The sequence below is a fragment of the Sciurus vulgaris genome (assembly GCF_902686455.1).
Source record: "Sciurus vulgaris genome assembly, chromosome: 2".
Taxonomy (NCBI): Eukaryota; Metazoa; Chordata; class Mammalia; order Rodentia; family Sciuridae; genus Sciurus; species Sciurus vulgaris.
Window position 1 is genome coordinate 90,653,400 of NC_136462.1, and position 23,983 is coordinate 90,677,382.

Sequence of the window (23,983 nt, forward strand, 5' to 3'; positions counted from 1 at the left end):
AAGAAAAAAGAAATTCCAGCCAGTTATAGTGCATGTCTGTAATCTCAGAGACTTGAGAGGCTGAGGCAGAAGGATCACAAGTTCAATGCCAGTTTCAGCAAAAGCAAGGCACTAAGTAACTCAGTGAAACCCTGTCTTCAAATAAAATATAAAATAGGGCTGGGAATGTGGCTCAATGGTCGAGTGCCTCTGAGTTCAAACCCTGGTATCCCCCACCAAAAAAAAGAAAAAGAAATAGAAAATGAAATTCCAGAGCACAAATACTGGCATCATAATATCATGAATAGCACCTGTGAACTGGTCAGCAATGAACAAAGTGCATCATTGTTTCTAAACTTAGAATTTTTTTGTTCATTTTTGGTACTGGGGATTGAACCCAGGGGAATTCTACCACTGAGCCACATCCCCAGCCCTTTTAATTTTTTATTTTGAAGCAAGGTTTCACTAAGTTTTTCGTGGATATGTCCATACAAAAACTTGCATATGAATGTTCATAGAAGCATTATTAATAACAGCCCAAAAGTAGAAACAACTCAAATGTCCATCAAATGGCTAATGGAAAAATGTAGTCTATCTATATAAGATAAGATTATTAAGTAATAAAAAGAATTGATATATTAATACATCCTTCAACATGGATGAAACATGAAAATGCTATGTTAAGTAAACAAAGCTAGTCACAAAAGATCACTTATTGCATGACTGAATTTATATTAAATGTCCTGAATAGTTAAATTCACAGAGACATAAAGTAAATTAATGGTTGCTGGGGGTGAGGTGGTGTTGGGAGTGATGGCTAAAAGGTGTGGGGTTTCTTTCTGGGGTATTGAAAATGTTCCAAAATTCACTATGATGGCAGAAAGACAATTCTGAATACCCTAAAGGCCAGTGAGTTGTACATTTTCCATAGGTGAATCATATGGCATATGAATTATATCTCATTATAAGGTTTTAAGAAAAACAAAAAAAGAATCTGTTAAAACTCTTCTCTTTAAAAATACACCAATACAAAGCTATTTTTTGCATAGACCTCAAGTATATTGTAGTGTAGAGGTGGAATTTAAGGAAAGATATTAAACTGAGGCTGTGTTTTAGCTTATAGACAAGTAATAAATTGTATCATTTATCTTGAATGTATCATTGGTAAGCTGCTATATAATGATTGCTACTTCAGATAGCTGTGAAATTAGGTAATTAACAAGCTGTTATTTAGCCTTCTAATTTCTGTGTAAGTCTAATTACATGAAATAGAAGTTGGGGTTTTGATTTTTTACTTTGTTTTTCTGTTTGAAGTGTCATTGTAATTACTGTATTGTAAATTATGGAAAATAATTGCACATGTTATTTTGGGGTGAGTTATTTGCATCAGTATTTTATGTCTATTAATGTTTGTGCTCATCACTGCATATAAAAAACTTGGATGTATCAATGTAACTTGATTTTTTTATTTTCATACTGGGATTGTAAACACTTGAGAAAGCTGTATCTTGTGGGCTTGACTTAACTTTTTTCCCTTAAAAATCTGGAATATAATCTTATAGCATTTACTGGAATAAACAGTATGAAGCAAAAAAAAAAAAAAAAAAAAAAAAAAAATGCACCAACACACACACAAGTATAAGCCTGCATCCAACAGAAAGTTTGGCAGTTACTCTCCTGAAGTCTATCTGTGAACTAGACTTTAGGCTAAATAGTTTTTGCCACTTGTCAAATTAATACATGATTATTAAGAAACTCCCTAAGAGCATCCAGAGTAGTCCTTTTGAAATGTAAGTCAGATAACTTCTGACTGTTCTCTAAAACTGCCAATGACTTTCCACGTTACTCAGGTCAAATCCTTATAAAGGATTCACTAAGTTGACTCAGGTCAATCCTTATAAAGTCTAGAAAGCCCAACCTGATCTGCCTCCCACCCACTTCCACCTCCTACCACTTTTCTTTATTGTGGTCCAATCACACTAACCTTCCTGCTATTCCTCCACAAAATTCAGGAATGCTTCAGCCTCCAGATCTTTGCACATGCTAATTCCACTTTCCTTAAATTCTTCTCTTAGGCAGCCATGTGGCTAGCTTCCTTACTTCCTTCAGGTCCTTATTCCAATGTCATCTTTTTAGAGAAGTTTTTTCTGTCTATCCCATATAAAATAGAACCTCCTTTTCACCACTCTATTCTCTATGCTTTGCTCTTTCTTTGCAGCAATGACTACCAGCTAATACACAATTATCTGTTTACTGTCTTACATAAGAATGTAAGCTCCTTGAGGGCTAGAATTTTGTCTTGATTATCTCAGAACAATGCCTGATATGTAGTAAACACCCAAAATATTTTGTTGAGTTAATAGAGAAGTATGTCAGACATCAAAAATCTTATAATTTTAAAAAATCTTTGAAACACAAACATAATACCATTCCCAATATTGGAAATGATTGAGGATAATACTTACTGCAGCACCAAACTTCTGCTGGAACTGATCAATGACTATGTATGTCACCTCTTCTTCCTCTACAAGAGAATCATGGCATTAAATATATTTATCTTCCTTGGCAATAGAAAAGCTTTCCCACCAATTTTGGCCATACTTATAAACTCATGCTCTATTTTAACTCAAATGTCTGTTGTTTCATTATCACTTGTATCAGTCACTTTCACAGTAAATACTAATTAGCATCTTGTTTGTCAATTGAGAGTATAAAAGAGTCCCGCTAATTATAACCTTATCCCCCCTCCAGTACTAGGGATTGAACCCATGGGTAGTATACCACTGAGTTATATTCCCAGCTCTTTTTATTTTTTATTTGAAACAGGATCTAAATTGCTGAGAGTGGTCTTGCACTTGCGATCCTTCTGCCTTAGCCTCCAGAGTAGCTGGGATTATGGGTATGTGCCACTATGCCCAGCAATAATCTTACAAATGAACTGTCTATTCATTTCCTGGGATAATCGGTAATATTTCCCTCCTCATAGATCTGTGTTTTTTTTTTTTTTTTTGTACTGGGGATTGAACCCAGGGCACCGTACCACTGAGATACATCTCCAATCAATTTTTATTCTTAATTTTGAGACAGGGCTCTCTCTAAATTGTTGAGGGTCTTGCTAAATTGTTGAGGCTGGCCTCAAACGTGGAATCCTCCTGCCTCAGGATCCTGAGTCACTGAGGTTACAGGTTTGTGCCACCACACCTGGAAAGATTTGTCTTGAATACCTCAAGTCATGCACTTTCTATTATTTATTTATTTTTGGTACCTGGGATTGAACCCAGGGGCACTTAACCACTAAGCCACATCCCTGACCCTAAATTATTTTGAGACAGGGTCTCACTAAGTTGCTGAGGCTGGCTTTTTTTTTTTTTTTTTTTTTTTAATATTTTTTAGATGTTGATAGGCCTTTATTTTTTATTCATTTTGATGCTGAGAATCAAACCCAGTGCCTCACACGTGATAGGCAAGCACTCTACCACTGAGCCACAACTCTAGTCCCATAAGTTTTACAGTTTTTTGTTTTGGTGCTGGGGATTGAACCCAGGGCTTTGTGCATGTGAGGCAAGCACTCTGCCAAATGAGCTATATCCCCAGCCAAGGTTGGCTTTTTGAACTTATGATCCTTCTGCCTCAGCCTCCCAAGTAACTGGGATTATAGAAATGTGCCAACACATCTGGCAAATCATGCATTTTTTAAAAGCATGTTTGTATTAAAAAAAAAAAAAAAAAAAGTAACCATTTAAAAGAAATGAGTCCAGGAGATGGGCCCATGCCCACTCTTTTGGAGTTCTCTAGGTACTAATAATTATTTTTAAAATTATATAATTGAAAAAATTAGATTATAGGGGATATGTTTCAATAGAGTAATTGCCTAGCATGAGTAAGGCCCTGTGTTCAATCCCCAATACTAAAAATAATAATTTAGATGTATAATTAATTTAACATAGAGTTCTTCTTCTCCTCCTTATCTTTCTTTATTGTGATGTTGGTTTGAAGACAAGGCCTCAAGTCTACATCCCCAGCCCTACCATTCCTCTTTACCTTCCTCTTTACCTCTAAGGCACTGGAGTGCCAGAGGACACATACCGTTTTCTTTTGTATCTACACTCTCTTGGTGATCTCATCTAGTTTCAGGTTTTATTTATTTATTTATTTATTTTTGCGGTGCTGGGGATCGAACCCAGGGCCTTCTGCTTGCAAGACAAGCACTCTACCAAATGAGCTATCTCCCCAGACCTAGTTTCAGGTTTTATATAAGTATCATCTATAGACTTACTTCTGAATCCTTTCTCATACCTTACTTCTTATCTCTCAGCTTTTATTCAAATTTAAATTGACCAAAACTGAACTCTGAATCAGCTTCCCCAAATCTTTTCCACCCATAGTCTTTCCTATCTCAATTTAATAGCAACTCCATACTTCAAGCTGCTCAGACTAAAACCCCTGAAGTTATCCTTGATTCTTCTCTTTACTGCATAACTGGTATTTATCAGTATGCACCACAGACTCTGCCTTTAGCATATATCCAGAATTCCAACACTTCTTACTCTGCTACCACCATCAGGGTCTAAGCCACCATATCCAACTGTCTTAATTATTTCATTAGCTTCCTGAATGGTACCCATGCTTTTACCTTTGCCCCACTTTCAGTATCCATATAGCATCCAGAGTGATCTTTTTAAAACAGAACTCAGATCATGTTATTCTTTTTGTTTGTTTTTTCTTTTTTGGAGCTGGGGATTGAATCAGGGTTTCACACATGCAAGGCAAGCACTTTACATTGAGCTACATCCTCAGCCTCATATTATTCTTCTGGTCAAAACTTCCATTGGAAGAAACAAACCCACATAAAGGCAGTTATCTCATACTAGACAAAGATACCATAAACATACTTAGAGAAAAGATAGCCTCTTCTATAAATGGTGCTGGGAAAACTAGAAGCCCATATGTAACAAAATGAAATATGACTCCAATTCTCTCACCCTGCACAAAACTCAACTCAAAGTAGATCAAGGACCTAGGCATTAGACCAGAGACCCTGTGCCTAGAAAAAAAAGTAGGCCCAAATCTCCATCATGTCAGTGTTGGAACTGAATTCCTCAGCAAGACTCCTAAAGTGCAAAAAGTAAAATCAAGAATCAATAAATGGGATGGTATCAAACTAAAAAGTTTCTTCACTGCAAAGGAAACAATTAAGAACATGAAGAGAGAGCCTACAGAATGGGAAAAAAACTGTGCCACCTGCACTTCAGATAGAGCACTCATCTCTAGGATATATAAAGAACTCAAAAAACTTAACACCAAAAAAACAAATAACCCAATCAATAAATGGGCAAAGGAACTGAACAGACACTTCACAGAAGAAATATGATAGGTCCACAAATACATGAAAAATGTTCAACGTGTCTAGCAATCAGAGAAATGCCAATTAAAACTACACTGAGGGCTGGGGTTGTGGCTCAGTGGTAGAGTGCTTGCCTAGCACATTTGAGGCACTGAGTTGGATCCTCAGCACCACATGAAAACTAAATACATACATACATACATACATAAAGGTACTGTGTCCATCTACAGCTAAAAATATTTAAAAAACAAAACAAAACAAAAAAACTACACTGAAGGCTGGAGTTGTGGCTTATTAGTAGAGCACTTGCCAGGCATGCATGAGGCACTGGGTTTGATCCTCGGTACCAAATAAATAAATAAAATAAAGGTACTGTGTCCATCTACAACTTAAAAAAAAGAGTCCAGTGAATTTTTATTTTGTTTAAGAAATTGAGAAGCAGATTCTATATCTTCTTTTAATTTTTTTTGTAGTTGTAGATGGATAGCATGCCTTAATTTGATTTTTTTATTTTTATGCGGTGCTAAGGATCAAACCCAGTGCCTCACACATGCTAGACAAGCACTGAGCTACATCCCCAACCCTTGAGAAGCAGATTCTAAAATTCACAGGAAAATACAAAAAATCTAGAGTAACCAAAATAACTTAGAAAAAGAACAAAGAGGATTAATGGTATAAGATTTGAAGATTTATCATAAATTGACAGTAATCAAAAGAGACTGGAGCTGGGGTTGTGGCTCAACGGTAAGAGTGCTTGCCTGGCATATGCAAGGTACTGGGTTCGATTCTTAGCACCACGTATAAATAAATAAAGGTTCATTGACAACTAAAAGTATATTAAAAAAAAAAAAAGAGCCTACTATAGCTGTAAAGATAAGAAAATAAGTCAATGTAACAAAAAAGATAGCCCAGATAAAAACTGAATAAATACAGACAACTGATTTTTTGCAAGTGCAAAACGGCAATTAAGGGGAGAAAGTATAGTCTTTTCAACAACTGGTAGTGGTACAATTGGATATCTATATATGAAAAAAAATTAAAAAGAATCTTCATCCATATCACATGTCTTACATAAAATAATTCAAAATGAAACATAATCCTAAATATGAAAATTAAAACTAAGAAACGTCTAAATGGAAACATAGGAGATATTAATTAGAAATAATAGTGAAGAACAAAACAAGAAAATATTTGTGACTTTGAGTTAGTCAGAAATTTCTTAGAGGGCTGGGGCTGGGGCTCAGTGGCAGAGCACTTGCCTAGCATGTGAGAGGCACTGGGTTCAATCTTTAGCACCACACACAAAAATAAATAAAATAAAGGCATGCTGTCCGTCTACAACCACAAAATAAATTTTTAAAAAAGATTTCTGGGCTGGGGAGATAGCTCAGTTGGTAGAGTGCTTGCCTCGCAAGCACAAGGCCCTGGGTTCAATCCCCAGCACTGCAAAAAAATAAAATTAAATTAAAACTAAAAGATTTCTTAGGCATGACACCAAAAGTGTAATCCATAAATAAAATAAAAAAGAGATAAATGGGACTTCATCAAAATTAAAGATATCCATTCTAAAAAAGATATTTTAAGAGAATGAAAAGACAAATAACAGAGATTTGGAGAAAATATTTGCCAAGCACTTCTCTGAGAAGAAAACTCATATCCAAAATACAGAACTCCTAAAACTGAGTAAGAAAACTATCCAATAAGAAAATGGGTAGGGCTGGAAATGTAGCTCAGTTGGTAGAGTGCTTGTCTCACAAGCATAAGGCCCTGGACTCAATCCAGGCACCACAAAAAAAAGAAAAAGAAAATGGGCAAAAACTAGGAAAAAAAAAATGTTTCAGCGCTGGGGAGATAGCTCAGTTGGTAGAGTGCTTGCCTTGCATGCACAAGGCCCTGGGTTCAATCCCCAGCACCGCAAAAAAAAAAAAAAAAAAAAAAAAAAAAATATATATATATACATATATATATATATGTTTCATAGTCAGATGACAAATAAACACAAGAAAGGATCTTTAGGATTCTTAGTAATCAGGGAATTGCAAACTAAAACCACAAAGAGGTATTACTACATACCTATTAGAATGGCTAAAGTTTGTTTTGTTTTAGTAACTTTATTTATTTATGTGGTGCTGAGGATCGAACTTAGTGCCACACACATTAGGCAAGTGCTCCACCACTGAGCCACAACCCCATACCCTTGTTTTGTTTTTAATTTAAAAAAAAAAAAAGTTCTCCAATGACTTCTCACTTTAGTCGAGACTGATGTCCCGTCAAGGATCTATGAACTTTTTTCTCTGCTCCAGTTACATTCATCTCCTTGCTATGTCTGAGTTTCTGGCATGTACTCTCAGGGATTTTATGCTTGTTTTTTTATGGTTTTTGTTTTGAATGTAGTAGGGATTGACAGGGGTGCTCTACCAGCCTATCCACAAACAACTTCTTCTTTTTTCTTTCCCCCACCTCTTTGGTATTTGGGACTAGCATATTATATATTTTATTCATTATTATTATTTAGTATCTGCCTCTTGTACCAGAGCTCAATGAGGGCAGTATCTCCAATACCTGGCTGTAGTATGCACTCACATATCAAATGAACAAATGAATCATGATATTTATTTTAATTCTGAGCCTAGAAGCAGTTGCTCAGCATTCCATATAGGATTTGGATTCAGGGTTATGCTAATTCTAAAGTGTTCTGAACTGTAATAAAGAGAGCCTAGAACATTCAGACCACTCACCTGATGGACTGTACTTGAGGTCATTTAGCAGAGAGGTGGTTGGTGTTTCAGAGGCAGGTGAAGCAGGCTCACATACATTTAGGTCTTCATCCTTCATTTTATCTATCCTGGCTCTTTCTGTATTTAGACTATCCTTACAAAAAAAAAAAAAAAAAAAAAACCCTTAGATGAATTTGTTCTTTGTTAATATCATATTCAGATTTTTCTCACATTAAAGACTGTGGTTCTTCATTAAAAATAGAGGATCTTTTCATGCACTGTTTACATGGGAATAAGGATGCTGTCTAAAAATGGAAGAGAGATCCACACTTTCTTTGTCATTTCTCTCTCCTAAGGCCATTTTAGGAATCAAGCAGCTAGTGGATAAGAGTTAAGTCTCTCTCTAATGTGCACATTTGGAAAACCTCATAATGAAGAAAATTATCCCATCTTACCTAACAGAAGATGCCTTTTCTCTCACTGCACCTTGCTCCACTTCATCCAGCAGTTCCACTGAAAAATAATCAAGTAGCTTCCAACAGTTTCCAATGAGAAAGCAATTAACCACCCTCAGCACCACTCACCCAGTTTGACTATTTACTGCAAGTTGGAAGTGAAATGCTAGTCCATAAAGGCCTTCATTGGGCAGCAATAAATAGAGCAGAAAAGACTATCAAAAGTACTATAGATTCCCAATATTATGTCCCAAGCTTCTTGGTTACCTAGCAGAATTAGAACCTCTCAATACAGACCCCTTATCCTTTACTCCCCCAAGGCTGCCTTTGCGGTCCTTCACACTGCTTCCAGCATCTTTGTTTTCACTCATCCCAATTCTATTGCACCTTTCCTCACACTATACTTTTGAAGGATAATCATTCACAGATCTCTCACTGCCACTCTCAGGCTAGCGTCATTATTGCTCAGTGACATGAAAGGCAATGAGGGTAGAGTGAAAATTCCGAAAAGAATTATAAGAGAAACATTCCAAGGATATTCTGAAACCATTTATCTTTAACCTAAAAATTGTGCAGGGAACTAGGGAAATACTGTATTTCATTGATTCTGAGATGCACATTTTAAACAGCCCTGAAATTGAATGTGATTTACAATAATTACACATTAGCTTCTTTCTTTTTTTCTCTCTCTCTCTCTCTTTTTTTTTTTTTTTTCCAGTGCTGGAGATTGAACCCAGGGCCTTGTGTTTGCAAGGCAAGCACTCTACCAACTGAACTATATCCCCAGCCCACAGCTTCTTTCTAAAGGTGCAAAAAGTAATAGTCTTATTATTGCCATCTTAGATTCAATAAAGTAGTATTTTTTTATTTTTCATGAAGAAAAAGTCTCTCAGAGAGTCACTATGTTTCCAATGTCTCTTTTTTTTCTGGCACTATCTATAAGTAGTGAATCTAGGACAGAAAAAAGTAGAATTGACTAAATATGCCAAATAGTCATTATTGTCCTCTTGATAACTCTTACTCAAGGTATTTTCTGGGGAAACTCTTTCATGGTTGATTGGGCCATGGGGCAAAGAAGAAGACCATCCTCTGAGCTTAAAAATTATGAATAAAGGTCAAGTCCTGGGAGAGAATTTAGGAGGAGATAAATTGTATGTATATAGATTACAGAGCTGGTCAGTGGTCAGCTTTCTTTGGAGGTAGGGAGGTGATCTAGTGATTCCTTCACTTCTCTACAAACTCATACACCATCCAGTTCTGTTCCAGTCAAATTCTGCTCCACTGCAAAGGCTATTTATCCCTCTTGGTGGTGCTGGGGATCAAACCTGGGCCTAAGCATACTAGGCAAGCATGCTGTCACTGAACTACACACTCGCTCCTGCAAAGGCTGTTAAAACAAAAGTGAGAATTTCAGGGCTGGGGTTGTAACTCAGTAGTACAGTACTTGCCTGGCATGTGTGAGGCACTGGGTTCAATTTTCAGCACCACATATATATAAATAAATTAATTAAATAAAGGTCCATTAACAACTAAAAAAAAGTAAGAATTTCACTTTTACTCAGTGGTGCATGCCTATAATCCCAGTGGCATGGGAGACTGAGGTAGGAGGATTTAGAGTTCAAAGCCAGCCTTAGCAACTTAGCAAGGCCCTAAGCAACTTACCCAGACACTGTGTCGTTAAGTGCCCCTGGCTTCAATTCCTGATACCCCCCCAAAAAAGAATTTCACTTTTATATCACCATCATCATCACCACTATAAAACAATGTTCAAGGGACAAAGCATTTATGGCAGCATATTCAGTGAGAAAAGACAGTGAGGTAGTTGTCCAGACTTATCTAACTTGAAGCAGCCCTGGATTGGCAATCATTGATTTGGTGAGATGTTTCATCTCCTCCTAAATTCTAGTTTTCTCACAAAGCAAAGCACTCTTTCACACATCAGTAAACTCTTGGTTGCAGGAGTTCTTTCCTTTCCTCAGATCTGTTCCAACAGTGAGAAATGCATAGGCCTAGTAAGTCCCACAGTTCCTGTTCCTCTGCCCTTCCACACTACATTGATCTTTACTTCTCCTTGGAGGGCATCATTTGAGTTCTTGAAAGTGTATTGTACATCTCTTGCTTGCCAAATCTTTTTCTCTTATTCTATTTGACTTATTTGAGGGCAGACTAAATGAGTTTCTATAGCTACTCTGTAAAGCAACAATGGCTTTACTCTGTAAAGCCATTATTAAATGGCTTTGGTTAAAAGAAATAAGAACAAACTGCATCCTGCAATTGCCAAATCCAAAAGGTTGCTGGGTATAGTGATGTATGCCTGTAATTCCAAAGATTTGGGAGACTGAGACAGGAGCACTGCAAGTTCGAGGTCAGCCTCAGCAGCTAGGGAGACCCTATCTCAAAAAATAAAAAGGGGACTGGGGAGATAGCTCAGTCGGTAGAGTGCTTGCCTTGCAAGCACAAGACCCTGGGTTCAATCCCCAGCACCGCAAAAAAAATAAATAAAAAAATTAAAAAAAATAAAAAGGGCTGGGGATACAGCTCAGTGACAGAGGGCCCGTAGATTCATAATACCCAGTATTGCATATAAATAAAATAAAAAATCTAAAAAGGTATGAGAATCAAAATTTGCATTTTAACTCTTGGCAAAACCTGACAAGTGTGTTTATAGTCCACTTCATTTCACTGAGTGTGATTATCTACCTCTCTCTCTAGAAAAATGTGTTTTATCATAGGGTGTTACCTAGGCCCTCTTGAGGTATTATGTAATATGAATAATATATAGTCTGTTGGAATTTTTAAAAATTCAGAACAATTCTCGATTCTGACATATGGGACCTTTCAGTTTTCAGAAGAGGGATTGTGAATGGATGATGAACCTGTGGTATTTGACTAGACTGCTAACCAAGGCAAACCCTTCCTGTTCAGGTTCCTGACTCTGCTTGCTGGCTGACTCTCTAGTTATGAGTCCAGTGGACCTCAGACTATAAAATCAAAATGATTCTAATTCTGTAAGACTATTGTATTCATACAGCATCCACTTAAACATTATAAGAAAGGTTATTTCTCAAACATCAACTCTGAGAATTTATAAATACAATATTAAAGACAATACCTCATTTTATTTCAAATATAGGAATGAGAGAGAGCAGTAGGTTTACTATTACAAATTCCAAAATACCAACATTCAGGGAACATAAAACTCTCACCATTCACAATCTCATGCCCAAAAAACATCTTCACTCCTGGAACACTCCGACCTGTCTCCACATTCTTCACTGTTACAGAAAGTAATTCATTTGATTAGTAATAAATATTATTTTCCTAAAACTGAGAGAGAAAATACGATGCTTCTTAAAATTGCTGCTTTGTGTCATATAATATGCTCAAAAGTATCAGAGACAGTAAGCCAATGCCTAGCTCTTCTCTATGTAAGAGATTTAGGGGAAGTTTAGGTGTCATGTCCACAATATGCTAGATGGAAGTACTATCTGTTTATTTCCACACCTCTCAGCAATTAAAATAACTTAAGTTTCTTTCTTTCTTTCTTTTTTCCTTTTTTTGTTACTAAGGATTGAACCCAGAGGGGCTTAACCACTTAGCCATATCCCCAGCACTTTTTTGTATTTTATTTAGAGACAGGGTCTTGCTGAGTTGCTTAGCACCTTGCTAAATTGCTGAGACTGGCTTTGAACTGGAGATCTTCCTGCTTCCTGAGCTGTGGCCTCAAACTTTCAATCCTGCTGCCTCAGCATCCCAACTAGCTGGGATTATAGGCATGTGACACAGTGGCCTATGGGAGACCCTGTCTATTTTTTTTTTTTTTAATATTTTTAAGATGTCGATAGACCTTCATTTTTATTCATTTGTTTATATGTGGTGTTGAGAATTGAACCCCGTGCCTCACACGTGTTAGGCAAGTGCTCAATCACTGAGCCACAACCCCAGTCCCAGGGAGACCCTGTCTTTAAAAAAAGGCTGGAGATGTAGTTTAGTGGTAGAGTGCCCCTGGGTTCAATTCTCAGTACTGAAATAAATAAAATAAAATATCCCTAACCTTCATCCAGTAATTTCACTTCTAGAAACTATTCCTAAAAAAAATTATAAATCCAAGTATTAAAAAAAGTTTGTCTTTTGCTTTAAAATATCCAATCATTAAATTGAAGTTTTAAATAACGCTAGAATATGCTTCTTATAATATTAACTTAAAAACAGCAACCAGATGCAGTGATTGGCACCTGTAGTCCTAGTTACTTTGGAGGCTGAGGCAGAAGAATTGTTTGAGGCCAGAAGTTCAAGGTCAGCCTGGGCAACATGATGAGACCCTTGCTTTTTAAAAATTTTGGGGGGGCTGGGGATATAGCTCAGTTGGTAGAGTGCCTGCCTCATATGCACAAGGCCCTGGGTTTAATCCCCAGCACCAAAAAAAAAATTTGGCGGGAGCGGGGGGGGGGTACCAGGTATTGTACTCAGAGGCACTCAACCACTGAGCCACATTCCCAGCCCTGTTTTATATTTTATTTAGAGACAGGATTTCACTTAGTTGCTTAGTGCCTTGCTTTTGCAGAGACTGGCTTTGAACTCTCGATCTTCCTGCCTCAGCCTTCTGAGCTGCTGGGATTACAGGTGTGTGCCACTGCACCCAACAAGATTCCTGCTTTTTAAAAAGTATTTGTGAGGGGCTGGAGTGATAGCTTAGTGGTAGAGCACTTGCCCAGCATGTGTGAGGCATTGGGTTCAATCCTCAGAACCACATAAAAATATATAAAGGTATTGTGTCCACCTACAACTTAAAAAATTTAAAAAGTATATATGAGCTGGGTATGGTGGCACACACCAGTAATCCCAGCAGCTTGGGAGGCTGATGCAAGAGGATCAATATTTTGAGGCCAGTCTTAGCAATTTAGGGAAACCCTATCTCAAAATAATGAAAAGGACTGGGGCTGTAACTCGGTGGTAAAGTGCCTCTGGCTTCAACCCCCTGTACCATGCCCTACCAAAAAAAGAGTATATATGATATACACAATTTATTATATCAACTGCATAAAATCTGTAATCATCTGGGGAATGTTATTGGTCAAATTATATTGTTATATCATGTGTATGTATGAGTATGTAACAACAAATCCTATCATAATGTCGATGAACCTTTATTTTACTTATTTATATGTTGTGCTGAGAATTGAACCCAGTGCCTCACACTTGTTAGGCAAGCATTCTACCACTGAGCTACAACCCCAGCCCCAAATCCTATCATTATATATAATTACAATGTGTCAATAAAAAATATGGGGAAAATCTGGATAATTATACTGTTAAAACATACACCACTTCACCTGGTCTAAATGCTTTGGAAACAAGCATGTGACATTTACTGCTTTGTTGTCTATTCAATGCTATTTATTTGGCCAGCAATGTGTTCAGTCTACCCTGCAGATAGCTATGGCCTGTTGAACTTCCAGGACATTTCTTTCTTTTCTTTTTCTTTCCTTCTTTCTTTCTTTCTTTCTTTCTTTCTTTCTTTCTTTCTTTCTTTCTTTCTTTCTTTCTTTCTTTCTTTCTTTCTCTTTCTTTTTTTTTTTAAATAGTTTTTAGTTGTCAGTGGATTATTTATTTATTTATTTATATGTGGTGCTGAGGATCAAACCCAGGACCTCACACATGCCCCACAAGTGCTTTACCACTGAGCTACAACTCCAGCCCGCCCAGAATATTTCTTTAAGGGGAATGACTCAGTCAAGAGGAACAAACAGCCTTTCCCCCTTTTCCTATCTGTAACTCTACCAGCTATCATTTAATCTAGAGGTTTGAAGCCATGTGCTAAGGATATTTGGGCAGAAAGAAAAAAAAAAGAATCTTGGGTTCTTGTTGACATGAGAAAAATCACAGCAACCCTGTGATGCTTATCTTATTTTGGGGTTGGGGTATGAGTACTGGGAACTGAACTCAGGGGCACTCAACCACTGAGCCATATCCCCAGCCCTATTTTATATTTTTATTCAGAGACAGGGTCTCACTGAGTTGTTTAGCTCCTCACTTCTGATGGGGCTGGCTTTAAACTCAGAGATTTTCTTGTCTTAGCCTCTGGAGCTACTGGGATTACAGGCATGTGACATTGCACCTGGCACCTGTCACCTGTCTTCTTTTATGTGAGAGAATAAACTTGTAATTTGTTTAAACCATTGGAGGCAACCCTTTCTGGCAATTGAGCATGATTCTCAACATAGCATTGAGATTTTTGTGCAACTGCTGGGCATAGTGGCCCACCCAGTAAACCTGGCAATTTGGAGGAAGCTAAGGTAGGAGGGTCTCAAGTTTCAGGACAGCCTCATCAACTTAGGCCCCAAGCAACTTAATGAGACCCTGTCTCAAAATAAAAAAAAGGTCTAGGGATGTAGGCTGCCCCTAGGGTCCAAGCCCTAGTACCAAATTTAAAAGGAAGTTTTTTTTTTTTTTTTTTTTTTTTGCAGTGCTGGGGATCGAACCCAGGGCCTTTCTACCAACTGAGCTATCTCCCCAGCCCCAAAAGATATTTTTTTAAAATGTATTTTTTTAGATGTTGATAGACCTTACTTTATTCATTTATTTATATGTGGTGCTGGGCTGGGAAGGTAGCTCAGCTGGTAGAGTGCTTACCTCACAAGCACAAGGCCCTGAGTTCGATCCCCAGTACTGCCAAAAAAAAAGAAAGAAAGAAAGAAATATATGTGGTGCTGAGAATCGAACCCAGTGCCCCAGTGTCTCACACACGCTAGGCAAGCACTCTCTACCACTGAGTTACAATCTCAGCCTGAAAAGAAAGATTTTTAAGGCAACTTATAAATTCGTATGCTTCCCATTAAAAAATTTTTTTGATTTTCCTTATTGCTTTTAAAATAATGTTCAAATACTATGATTTTCAAGTTCCTTCTTATCTGCCCCAATTGTGTGCTTCTCTAGTCTTTATCTCTCTTCATATCCTCATACTGAAATTTACTTAGATTTTCTAAATGTCTTTATGTATTTGTATAAACTACCTCTGCTTACAACAGTGGTCCTCTAAGTGTGGCTCAAAACACAGTATGGGGGCTGGGGCTGTAACTCAGTGGCAGAGAGCTTGCCTAGCACATGCAAGGCACTGGGTTAATCCTTTGTACCACATAAAAAATAAACATAAAATAAAGGCATTCTGTCCATCTACAGCTACAAAATAAATACATAAATGCATACCACAGCATCCCTATCCCTAGGAAATTTGATAGATATGCAAAATTTTGGATCCATCCCAGACCTTAAGAAACAAACTCTGAGGATGTGGCTCAGTGGTAAAGAGCCTGTTGGTTCAATCCCAGGTACCAGAAAAAGGAAACGAAAAGAAAAGAAGAGAAGAGAAAAAGAAAGAAAGAAAGAAAATAAAGAAAAGAAAAGCAACAGAAACTCTGGGCTGAGGATATAGTTTACTGAGAAAAATTAATGTTTTACCATCTTTGTGACTTATCTGTTGAAGCCAAAATTTTCTAAAAGATTATTTATATTTAATTTGAGATGCTTATGTAGAGAAAAGAAATACCCAATTAAAAAATCATGTATTAAAAATTTCTACTAGGGCTGGGGATATAGCTCAGTTGGTAGACTGTTTGCCTTGCAAGTATAAGGCCCTGGGTTCAATCACCAGCACCACAAAAAAAAAAAAAAAAAAAAAAAAAAAAACTACTAATATGTCAAGAAAAGTATAGCAATGGGGACCAACTGGCATCTGCATCCATCTGCTGTGTTAAGGAATATCTTATTTTCATCCCTTCCCTAAAATAGGAATAAGCCACTTGTGTAGTTGCTAATGGAGTCCAAAGTCATCTCTCATACTCAGTCATTAATCTCTCAAAAGCAGAAGAATATGGCAAATAAACAAGACCTTTCTTCAGGACAACAATCTTGTTAGGGTCCACATGCTGAAGCACGCCCTCGAAGATGCCACAAACCAATGTCAGTTTCACTCTTCTCCACAAAATCTGATTGAGGAAATGGTAGTCACTGCTGGGATCCATGCTCTTTGATTCCAAAAGAAGTCTTCGAATAATCTTCTTTAAGCATCCAAACACTTGAAAATTATTTAAGGAAATCTATGATTTTAAAAAGACCATTTTGAAAATATAATTACTTTCCCTTCTCCCCTATTTGTAAGGGATACAAATAAAAGGAGTAATTCAGTTTTGTTTATCTTTTCAGAGGGCTAATGAGAAAAGGACCATTGCAAGCACAACTCAAATTCAAACATGAGACTAAAAACTGAAAGACTTGGGGCAAGACAGGCTTGATTTCTTTATAAAATGAGCATAATATTATCTTTCTTTCTATTGAAAGCATAGCTAAATAAAACAGAACATTTAGAATTGTTTTAATGGCACACTGTGCTGTTTTTGACAACGACCAAAAAAAGAATAAAAAAACTGATATTGGCAAAAGTACTTGCCAACACATGCTGCAATAAATTGTTTACCCAGAACTGTCTGGAATGTAACCTCTTCTGGATTAATATTTTGAGAGTGTGACATTATTACCAACCAAAGAATAAATGACAGAACAATCGCAATTTATGCATTACCAAATTGGCTTCCAAGATGTCACACTGTAAGGCCCATTCCCCACTATACTGACCATAGCTCAGGGACAAGGTTCCTGTAGTGTCACCAACCAGTCATGTGTAGCCTGACAGATTAAACTGCCACATGCCACACACTCAAATGTTTTCGCAAGAATGAAGTACTGTTATTAGAATTATAACAATCAAGTACAAAGAAAAAAACTCCACCTTGTAGAATAACTTTATAGTAAATGCTCTTAAGTTCTTCAGTGTATGTAACACTATCATTTAAAAGATTAACCCTTTCTTTTTTAAGCATTTTATTCAACAATTCTGTTATTTAGAAGTTCTTGTATTTAGAACCCTAGATAAATGTTTGTTGTACTACAAAAGCTGCTTATAGCTGGGTGTGGTAGCATAGGCATGTAACTAGCCATAGGCAGTAATTTATACAGACCCTGTCTAAAAAAAAAAAAAAAAAAAAAAATAGGACTGGGGTTATAGCTCAATAGTTACGTGTCCCCACACTTGAAGGATATGGGGAATAAATCCAAGGACATTTTCCCTATCTGCAGCTCTTCCCCCATCTGCCTTGTCTGGGGTAAAATTAAGGCTTTTGTCATTTAAAATCCCAGGCTCAGCCAGAGTAAAGAACACAAACGAACTTGCACCAGACACCCCCCCACACCCTAATGGGTTAGCTGACCCCAATGCAATAAGCCTCAGGAAAATCCCTATTCACACTCCTGTCCCACCCTAAGAGATCAGCAGACCCCAATACAATGAACCCCAGGAATTACCCTCCAGTCCCATCCTAAATGAAGCCTATATAACCCAGACCCTTGCTTCAGCTGCTGCCATTTTCTGCCCTTAAAATGAGCCATGCCAATGGACTCTGCCACTGACAATTGAATAAAGAAAGCTTGCTGATCTGAAGTTTGCTTCACCCGCCTTCATCATGTTTGCATCATTTGTGATCAAAGTATGGTGAAATTAATCCTCCCCCATCCCCCAAACACTTCTCCTTCCCCTGCAGTTAAGTTAAACGACCAATGGGACCTGGGAAATGACCACTGAGTGCCCAACACCCACAAGGATCTCTGAGGTCAGGGAACCCACACCCACAGCTCATGCAGCAATGGCTGAATCCCTAAACTGACTGCATTTCCCCACCCCATAGAACATAGGCCCTCCATACCTCTGCCGTTCACTTTATGTGGAAGAAGTTTGGTGAGTGTTAGGTGAAGGCTCAGAGCAACTGAAAGCATCTGACTGGGGCAACTCCCTAGTGTTGCATGAAGGTTTTGAGTCTAAAACCTGTCACTGACAACTCTCAGGGCTACCAACTATCAACCACCTGCTAAACCCTTGTGGTTTTATGCGCATCAACAGCAAAAAAGGATTTGTACCCAATCCTTTGTTAACATTAAAGGAGGCCTACTTCTACTCCCGCCCCCAACTCCCTCACAAACCCAGCAAACCTCTGGATCAGCGATCTCCTTGCTTCTGTATCCACCACCAGCCTTCTCTCTTCAGAGAGGTAAGACCCCATTCCTTCAGTCTCTACTAAGTAGATACCTTGCCCTTAGGCTAATCAGGACCCTGTTCCTTACCACTGAGATTGAGGGAAAGATGTTTCTCCAATCCCCATTGGAAAAGTTCAGTCCAGGACTAGCACACTGGTGACATAAAGAGTGCAGAGGACTCTCTTCCCTCAGCTGTCAACTTCTATTGAACCTCTCCCCATATGGGAACTAGCCAATCAGTTCCCAGAGACACCTCCTTAAGCTGTCTCTCTACCAATTGTCAAGACCCCTCTACTCCCAAAATGACCTCGAAATTAAATGTCTCATTAGGCTCAGCACACAAATTTGGTCACAATACAATTGAGATAGTCTGTACCAATGCCCCACAAAAAAAAAAAAAAAAAAAAAAAAAAAAAAAAACCTTTGATCAAGAAATTCTCCAAAATTTAAAATTACCTATTACAGATTAGCAAAATTGTCTAAAATTTACAGAATGGCAAGGTTGTCTGAGGTTCTCTACCTCCAAGCTTTCTTTTTCTTTCACTCAATTACCAAATATATCACCCTAGAACTTTACATACCTTCTGGTACTTTCTCCCTGTCTAATTATCATGGGTCTGCACCTGATACCCATAAAAACTTAAACAGTTAGGGAAGGATGTGAAGTCTTCCCAGAAGCAATTTCTAGATTCTGCTTTCAAGATCTTTAACAGTAGGGAAGACAAAACCAAACAGGAGAAGAAAAAGCATCTTAAAATTAAACATCAGTTCCTAGCTTCAGCCATCCATAGGCCTAAAAAAGCCACCGATGCTTGTGGCCCCACCAGACATCTCCTGGACCCTATTTCCACCCTATGTGGAAAAACTTGACATTAGGCAAGAGCTTGTCAAAATTCAACTCCCACCCCCCACCACCAAACCGTGTCCCAGACATGGGCAGCGGGGACACTGGAAGATGAACTGTTCCCAGGGAAAAATGACCCTCCCCTCAGTGTAGCCAGCTTCCTAAGTCCCCTAATACCAGCCCCAGATAACAGGGATGGTAAATAACCAAGGAGCAGGTAAATAATTCCCTGCTGAAGAAATTTTAAGAGCACAACTAGCTGGTAACTGTCCCCCGTTAAAATAGTTATCAAAAGGCTAATTAGTATCCTCCATTCCAAGTGAGGTCCCAGCCCAAAACCATGTAGAAAGGAGCCTTATTTCAAGTCCCTACCCTCAACTTACCTATGGAGAAAAATTTAACCTGTTTGTCACTGAGAGGAAAAATGACCCTAATCAAGCCCAACAGCCAGTGGCATGTCTCAGTCCTCATCCTCAAAAGTAATGGGAGATAATGTTTCATAATTTTCTGCATCCAAACCTGACCTTATTACCAACTGGAAAAAAAGAGCTATAAAATCCTTTAAAGCAATTTCCCTAGCCAGACTACCCTGAAACTTGCGTTGGAATGCAAAAGGAAGACTCAATAGGGGGCCTAAAACTAAAGAAAAATGTGTGCCTTTAACTTTTCCTTGACTGCAACACAGAGAAATGACTTCAGGGTTCCCCCCCTCTCACTCCTTTTCTCTCTCTTTCTCATTCTCTCATGCTTCTTTACTATAATAATTAATGACCATATCATTTTTTCTAGGATTGTTTTTTAAATTTTGTATTTTTGAGATCATGATTTTGATTGTGCACTCCTAACTTAAAATTTCTGATCAGACCTATCTTATCCAACTATAAAGGTGTTCAGAGGCCAATTTGCAAGGGTCGGTTCTTAAACTAATAGGTTTTAAAAAGTTATAAGGCCTTTGCTTGTTTTGTGTTTGTCTTGTCTACATGTTTGTGTATGAAAACCAACATACAGAAAGCTCATAAGCTAAAATTTAAAAATATGGATCCAAATACCTTCAATTCACGTGATTTAAAAGGTTCAGTTTAAACTGGGTAAACAAATGCAAGTAAAGGGTATCTTTAAAGTTATTAAGTGAATGATATTCGGTACACTTGTCTGATACCTTGATTCTTACAGTCAGTAAGTATATTAGATTTGACATGTACATAATCGTAAATGTGTTCGTTAAAGACATCTGATTAATTTGCAAAATTAAAATGCTGTTAAATATAATATCAAGTACTCTTAACTTCTTGAATTCCATGGGGTGATATACTTGAAATTGCTCAAGTATTTGTGTTTTCATGAATTAGTAAACAAGCAGATGTGATACTAAGTACTTGAGGTCAGTAGATAGCAAAGAGAATATTTTCATTCTAGGTATAGAAATATTTAGTAGAAAGAAAAATGTTTATGGGTAAGAAAATCTTTGGGTGATGAAATAAACATGAGGATCTATGCAAGTAAAAGGCAAATTTCAACAAGTTCATGTGTAACTAAGTTGGTTATATGTACATGAACAATCAGTTAAAGCTATTTAGGGTTTTTCCTTAAGGTCAAATACTAATGTTCTGAGATAAAACCAAGGTTTAATCTATATGTTAACCTGACAAGGATTTTGTAAAACATTAACTTACTCTTAACATTGTTAGGTTTTATTCTTTAAAGCAACTAGTCTTAAAGGAATTAAGATCTATACAACCCTAATTACACTGCAACAACCTTTTTTTTCTTTTTTTTTGCGGTGCTGGGGATTGAACCCAGGGCCTTGTGCTTGCAAGGCAAGCACTCTACTGACTGAGCTATCTCCCCAGCCCAACAACCATTATTTTTGAGTATTATACTACATTACAGAGTCTAAATTTTCCTATAAAAGCTAAACTTGGTTACTATAAAAACATCAGTATAGCATACTAAATATGTTGATATCCTCCAGGTATACAAGTCTTTAAAACAGGGAGGTTAAAAGGACATTTTTACTAAGCTGATGTTCTCCAGACCAAAGTTGTTTGTGATGGTAATTTTAGACTTACAAGACTAACAAATTTCATTGGGGATTTATTTACATCATTTAATGTTTTGAACTGAACCTAAATCTTATGTTGCTTTTTATCCTGGGATAAATGTGTAAAAGTATATCTAAAAGACAATGAAAGCCTAATCTGTTTATGAAGGTTAATATTGTGAGACATGAAAGAATTTTGCCATTTTTCCACACAAAAGGAAAGTTAAAAGCTCTCTCAGCCTTTGACTCATGTTTTAAATGTAATGTTTTATTGTGTTAACATTCATTTAGACTCAGGAAAAAATATATGTAAACTTTTAAAATATGATTATTTAAGAAAGAGGCAAAGATCAGCTTCAGAACTGTAACAACTTACCTAAGATTTGTAAAGAGCCCTCCTTACCTGAGATAAGTCTCTGCCTCCCAACTTCCTGCATGTTAGAATGGCTCCAAAATAAGCCAGACTTTAGCTCATTTAAAGTTGTGTTCAAAAGACTGATTTTTGTTATAAAGTTCACTGTGATCTCAAACAGGGCATATAATGTATAACTCAGCCAAAATTCAAGATAGCTATTACAGAAACTGAATAGGATTTTACTCTTGTTAATTTCATTTTATATTTTCCTTGTAAAACTCTACAGCTGTTGCCTGTTAATGTTTTACAGAAGTACTACTTTAAGAACAAATTAATTTAAGATAATAAGCTGTCAACTACAGGACAGATAGGATATAAGGCTCACTTTTAGTACTAATACAGACCCCAATTAAATAAAAGGGGTAAATGATTGTAAGGTTATAGATATTAAAGTTAAAGCCCAGTTCTCTTACTTTAAGACTGGTGAGATTGGCTTGCTGGATGTTTAAGGCCAAGGCTTAAAGTTTCAGGCTAAAAAACTGGGCCAAGAAAAACCAATATTTTGCTCCTGCCCCTCTGAGTCAGCCTAAACCCAGGGAACAAAAGAACTCCTCTAGGGAGCTTTACAACTCTGGGCCACATGACCTCCCAATCAGGGAGATTAATGACACCACTAGAGAACAAAAAGTCAATCAGTGCACCTGCTGCAAAGAGGAGGGTCATTGGAGAAGGGAGACATCCCTGATGCTTCCTTGGGAAGTGACTTCATCAAGGAGACCCTACCTAGCTGATGGCACTAAAAGAGCTAAGAAGTTGCTCTCAAGTTCCCCAAGAGTGACCCCTATGGGAACTCAGCTAACTTTAACAGCATATAGGAACAAGGTCAATTTGACCAGCTTAATCTTGAACACCTAGCAAATAGTTATAACCAAAATAGTCATACCTGGACATTTAAAAAGAAAAACAATAATTCTTTTAATAGAACTTAGATGCACACTTGTGTCAATCCCACAGCCCTGATGCCCCCCCAAATTCTGAAGTTTTTTCCTTTGCAAGGCTCATAATTATCCCTGCCTACCAAAATTAGACTAACCTCTGACCTTATCTCCCTTACTCCTAAAACTGACAATTTACCTTACAACCAAAGCCTACCCATTCCAATAACAGCACACATCAGATGTAGGAGAGCCCCCGAATTATTCCTTTACTCACAGGGCTAAAAACATCCATCGGGATTGGCACAGGAGCAGCAGGATTAGGAACCTGTGTTCACTATAAAATTGTCAGCACAGGTTATTGCAGGTATCCAATAGATCACTGATTTAATACTGACTTTAAAAAAATCAATTGAACTTCCAGGCATCTGTCATCCTGCAAAATCAAGGAAGAGTGCTCTTTCCATGTCAACCAACTGGGAGTGGTAATAGTCAAAGGTTAAACTCCAGTACCACCCAGAATATGGAAAATAGATCCGACTCAGGAGACTTTTTGGATCTGAAACGGTGATTTTCAATATAAAATTTAAAAATGTTACCCATCTTAATATTTCCTTTCATATGGAATTCTATCTCACAGCATATGCATTAAATCCCTGTTTTATTGTCCCTGTTTCAAGTACAATATGTCTCAAGAAATATGTTATGTTAAATATGAGAACTGTGCTACAAAAATGTGTCAATCAAACTACGTGGCAAAATTCAGGACAAACGTAGGATTCTCAAAAGACCAGTAGTCACCTGACTCTTTGTAAAAGTGCTAAATATTTTATCTGAGGGCTAATAACTGGCTTTGATATCTCAGCTAGGATAATTTCTTCTCCATCTACATTTAGCAATTTCAAAAGAATTTTACTGAGACCTGGAAAACTCAAGTACATATTGATGAGGAAAATTTAAGCAAAATTTAACTAAAAGATTCTGTTATATGGCTAAGAGAACAAGTACAAGATTTTTGATGGGATCAGAGACTTCAATGTTCTTATAACATTACCTGATTTTGTGTTACAACAGTTCTGTATAATGATGAGATTCAATGGCAAAGTGTATATATTCACCTAATAGGACTTAATCCTTTTCATAATGTTTCTATGGATGTATTGAAATTATAATCTCAGGTTCTGGCCATGGTTGATTCAAGGGCACCTGCTTTTAACAATGAAGAGATTT

The 23,983-nt window shown here is 37.3% G+C and overlaps 1 protein-coding gene across 3 annotated transcripts in view; it reads right to left on the reverse strand.

The window, feature by feature from the left end:
• The window catches only part of EXD1 (exonuclease 3'-5' domain containing 1), a 46,046-nt gene that overhangs the window by 19,273 nt on the left and 2,790 nt on the right, over window positions 1–23,983 (reverse strand). Inside the window, exons 2-6 of one of the 3 annotated variants that reach the window (XM_079129017.1) lie at window positions 16,384–16,591; window positions 11,702–11,770; window positions 8,496–8,553; window positions 8,062–8,189; window positions 2,445–2,503 (exon numbers count right to left, since the gene is read on the reverse strand). In XM_079129017.1, the coding sequence (XP_078985143.1) occupies window positions 2,445–2,503; window positions 8,062–8,189; window positions 8,496–8,553; window positions 11,702–11,770; window positions 16,384–16,516 (447 nt within the window). In that variant the 5' untranslated portion in view covers window positions 16,517–16,591. Of the gene's footprint in view, window positions 1–2,444; window positions 2,504–8,061; window positions 8,195–8,495; window positions 8,554–11,701; window positions 11,771–16,383; window positions 16,592–23,983 lie in introns of those variants that run through there. The other 2 variants (XM_079129018.1, XM_079129019.1) reach the window with 2 other exon arrangements.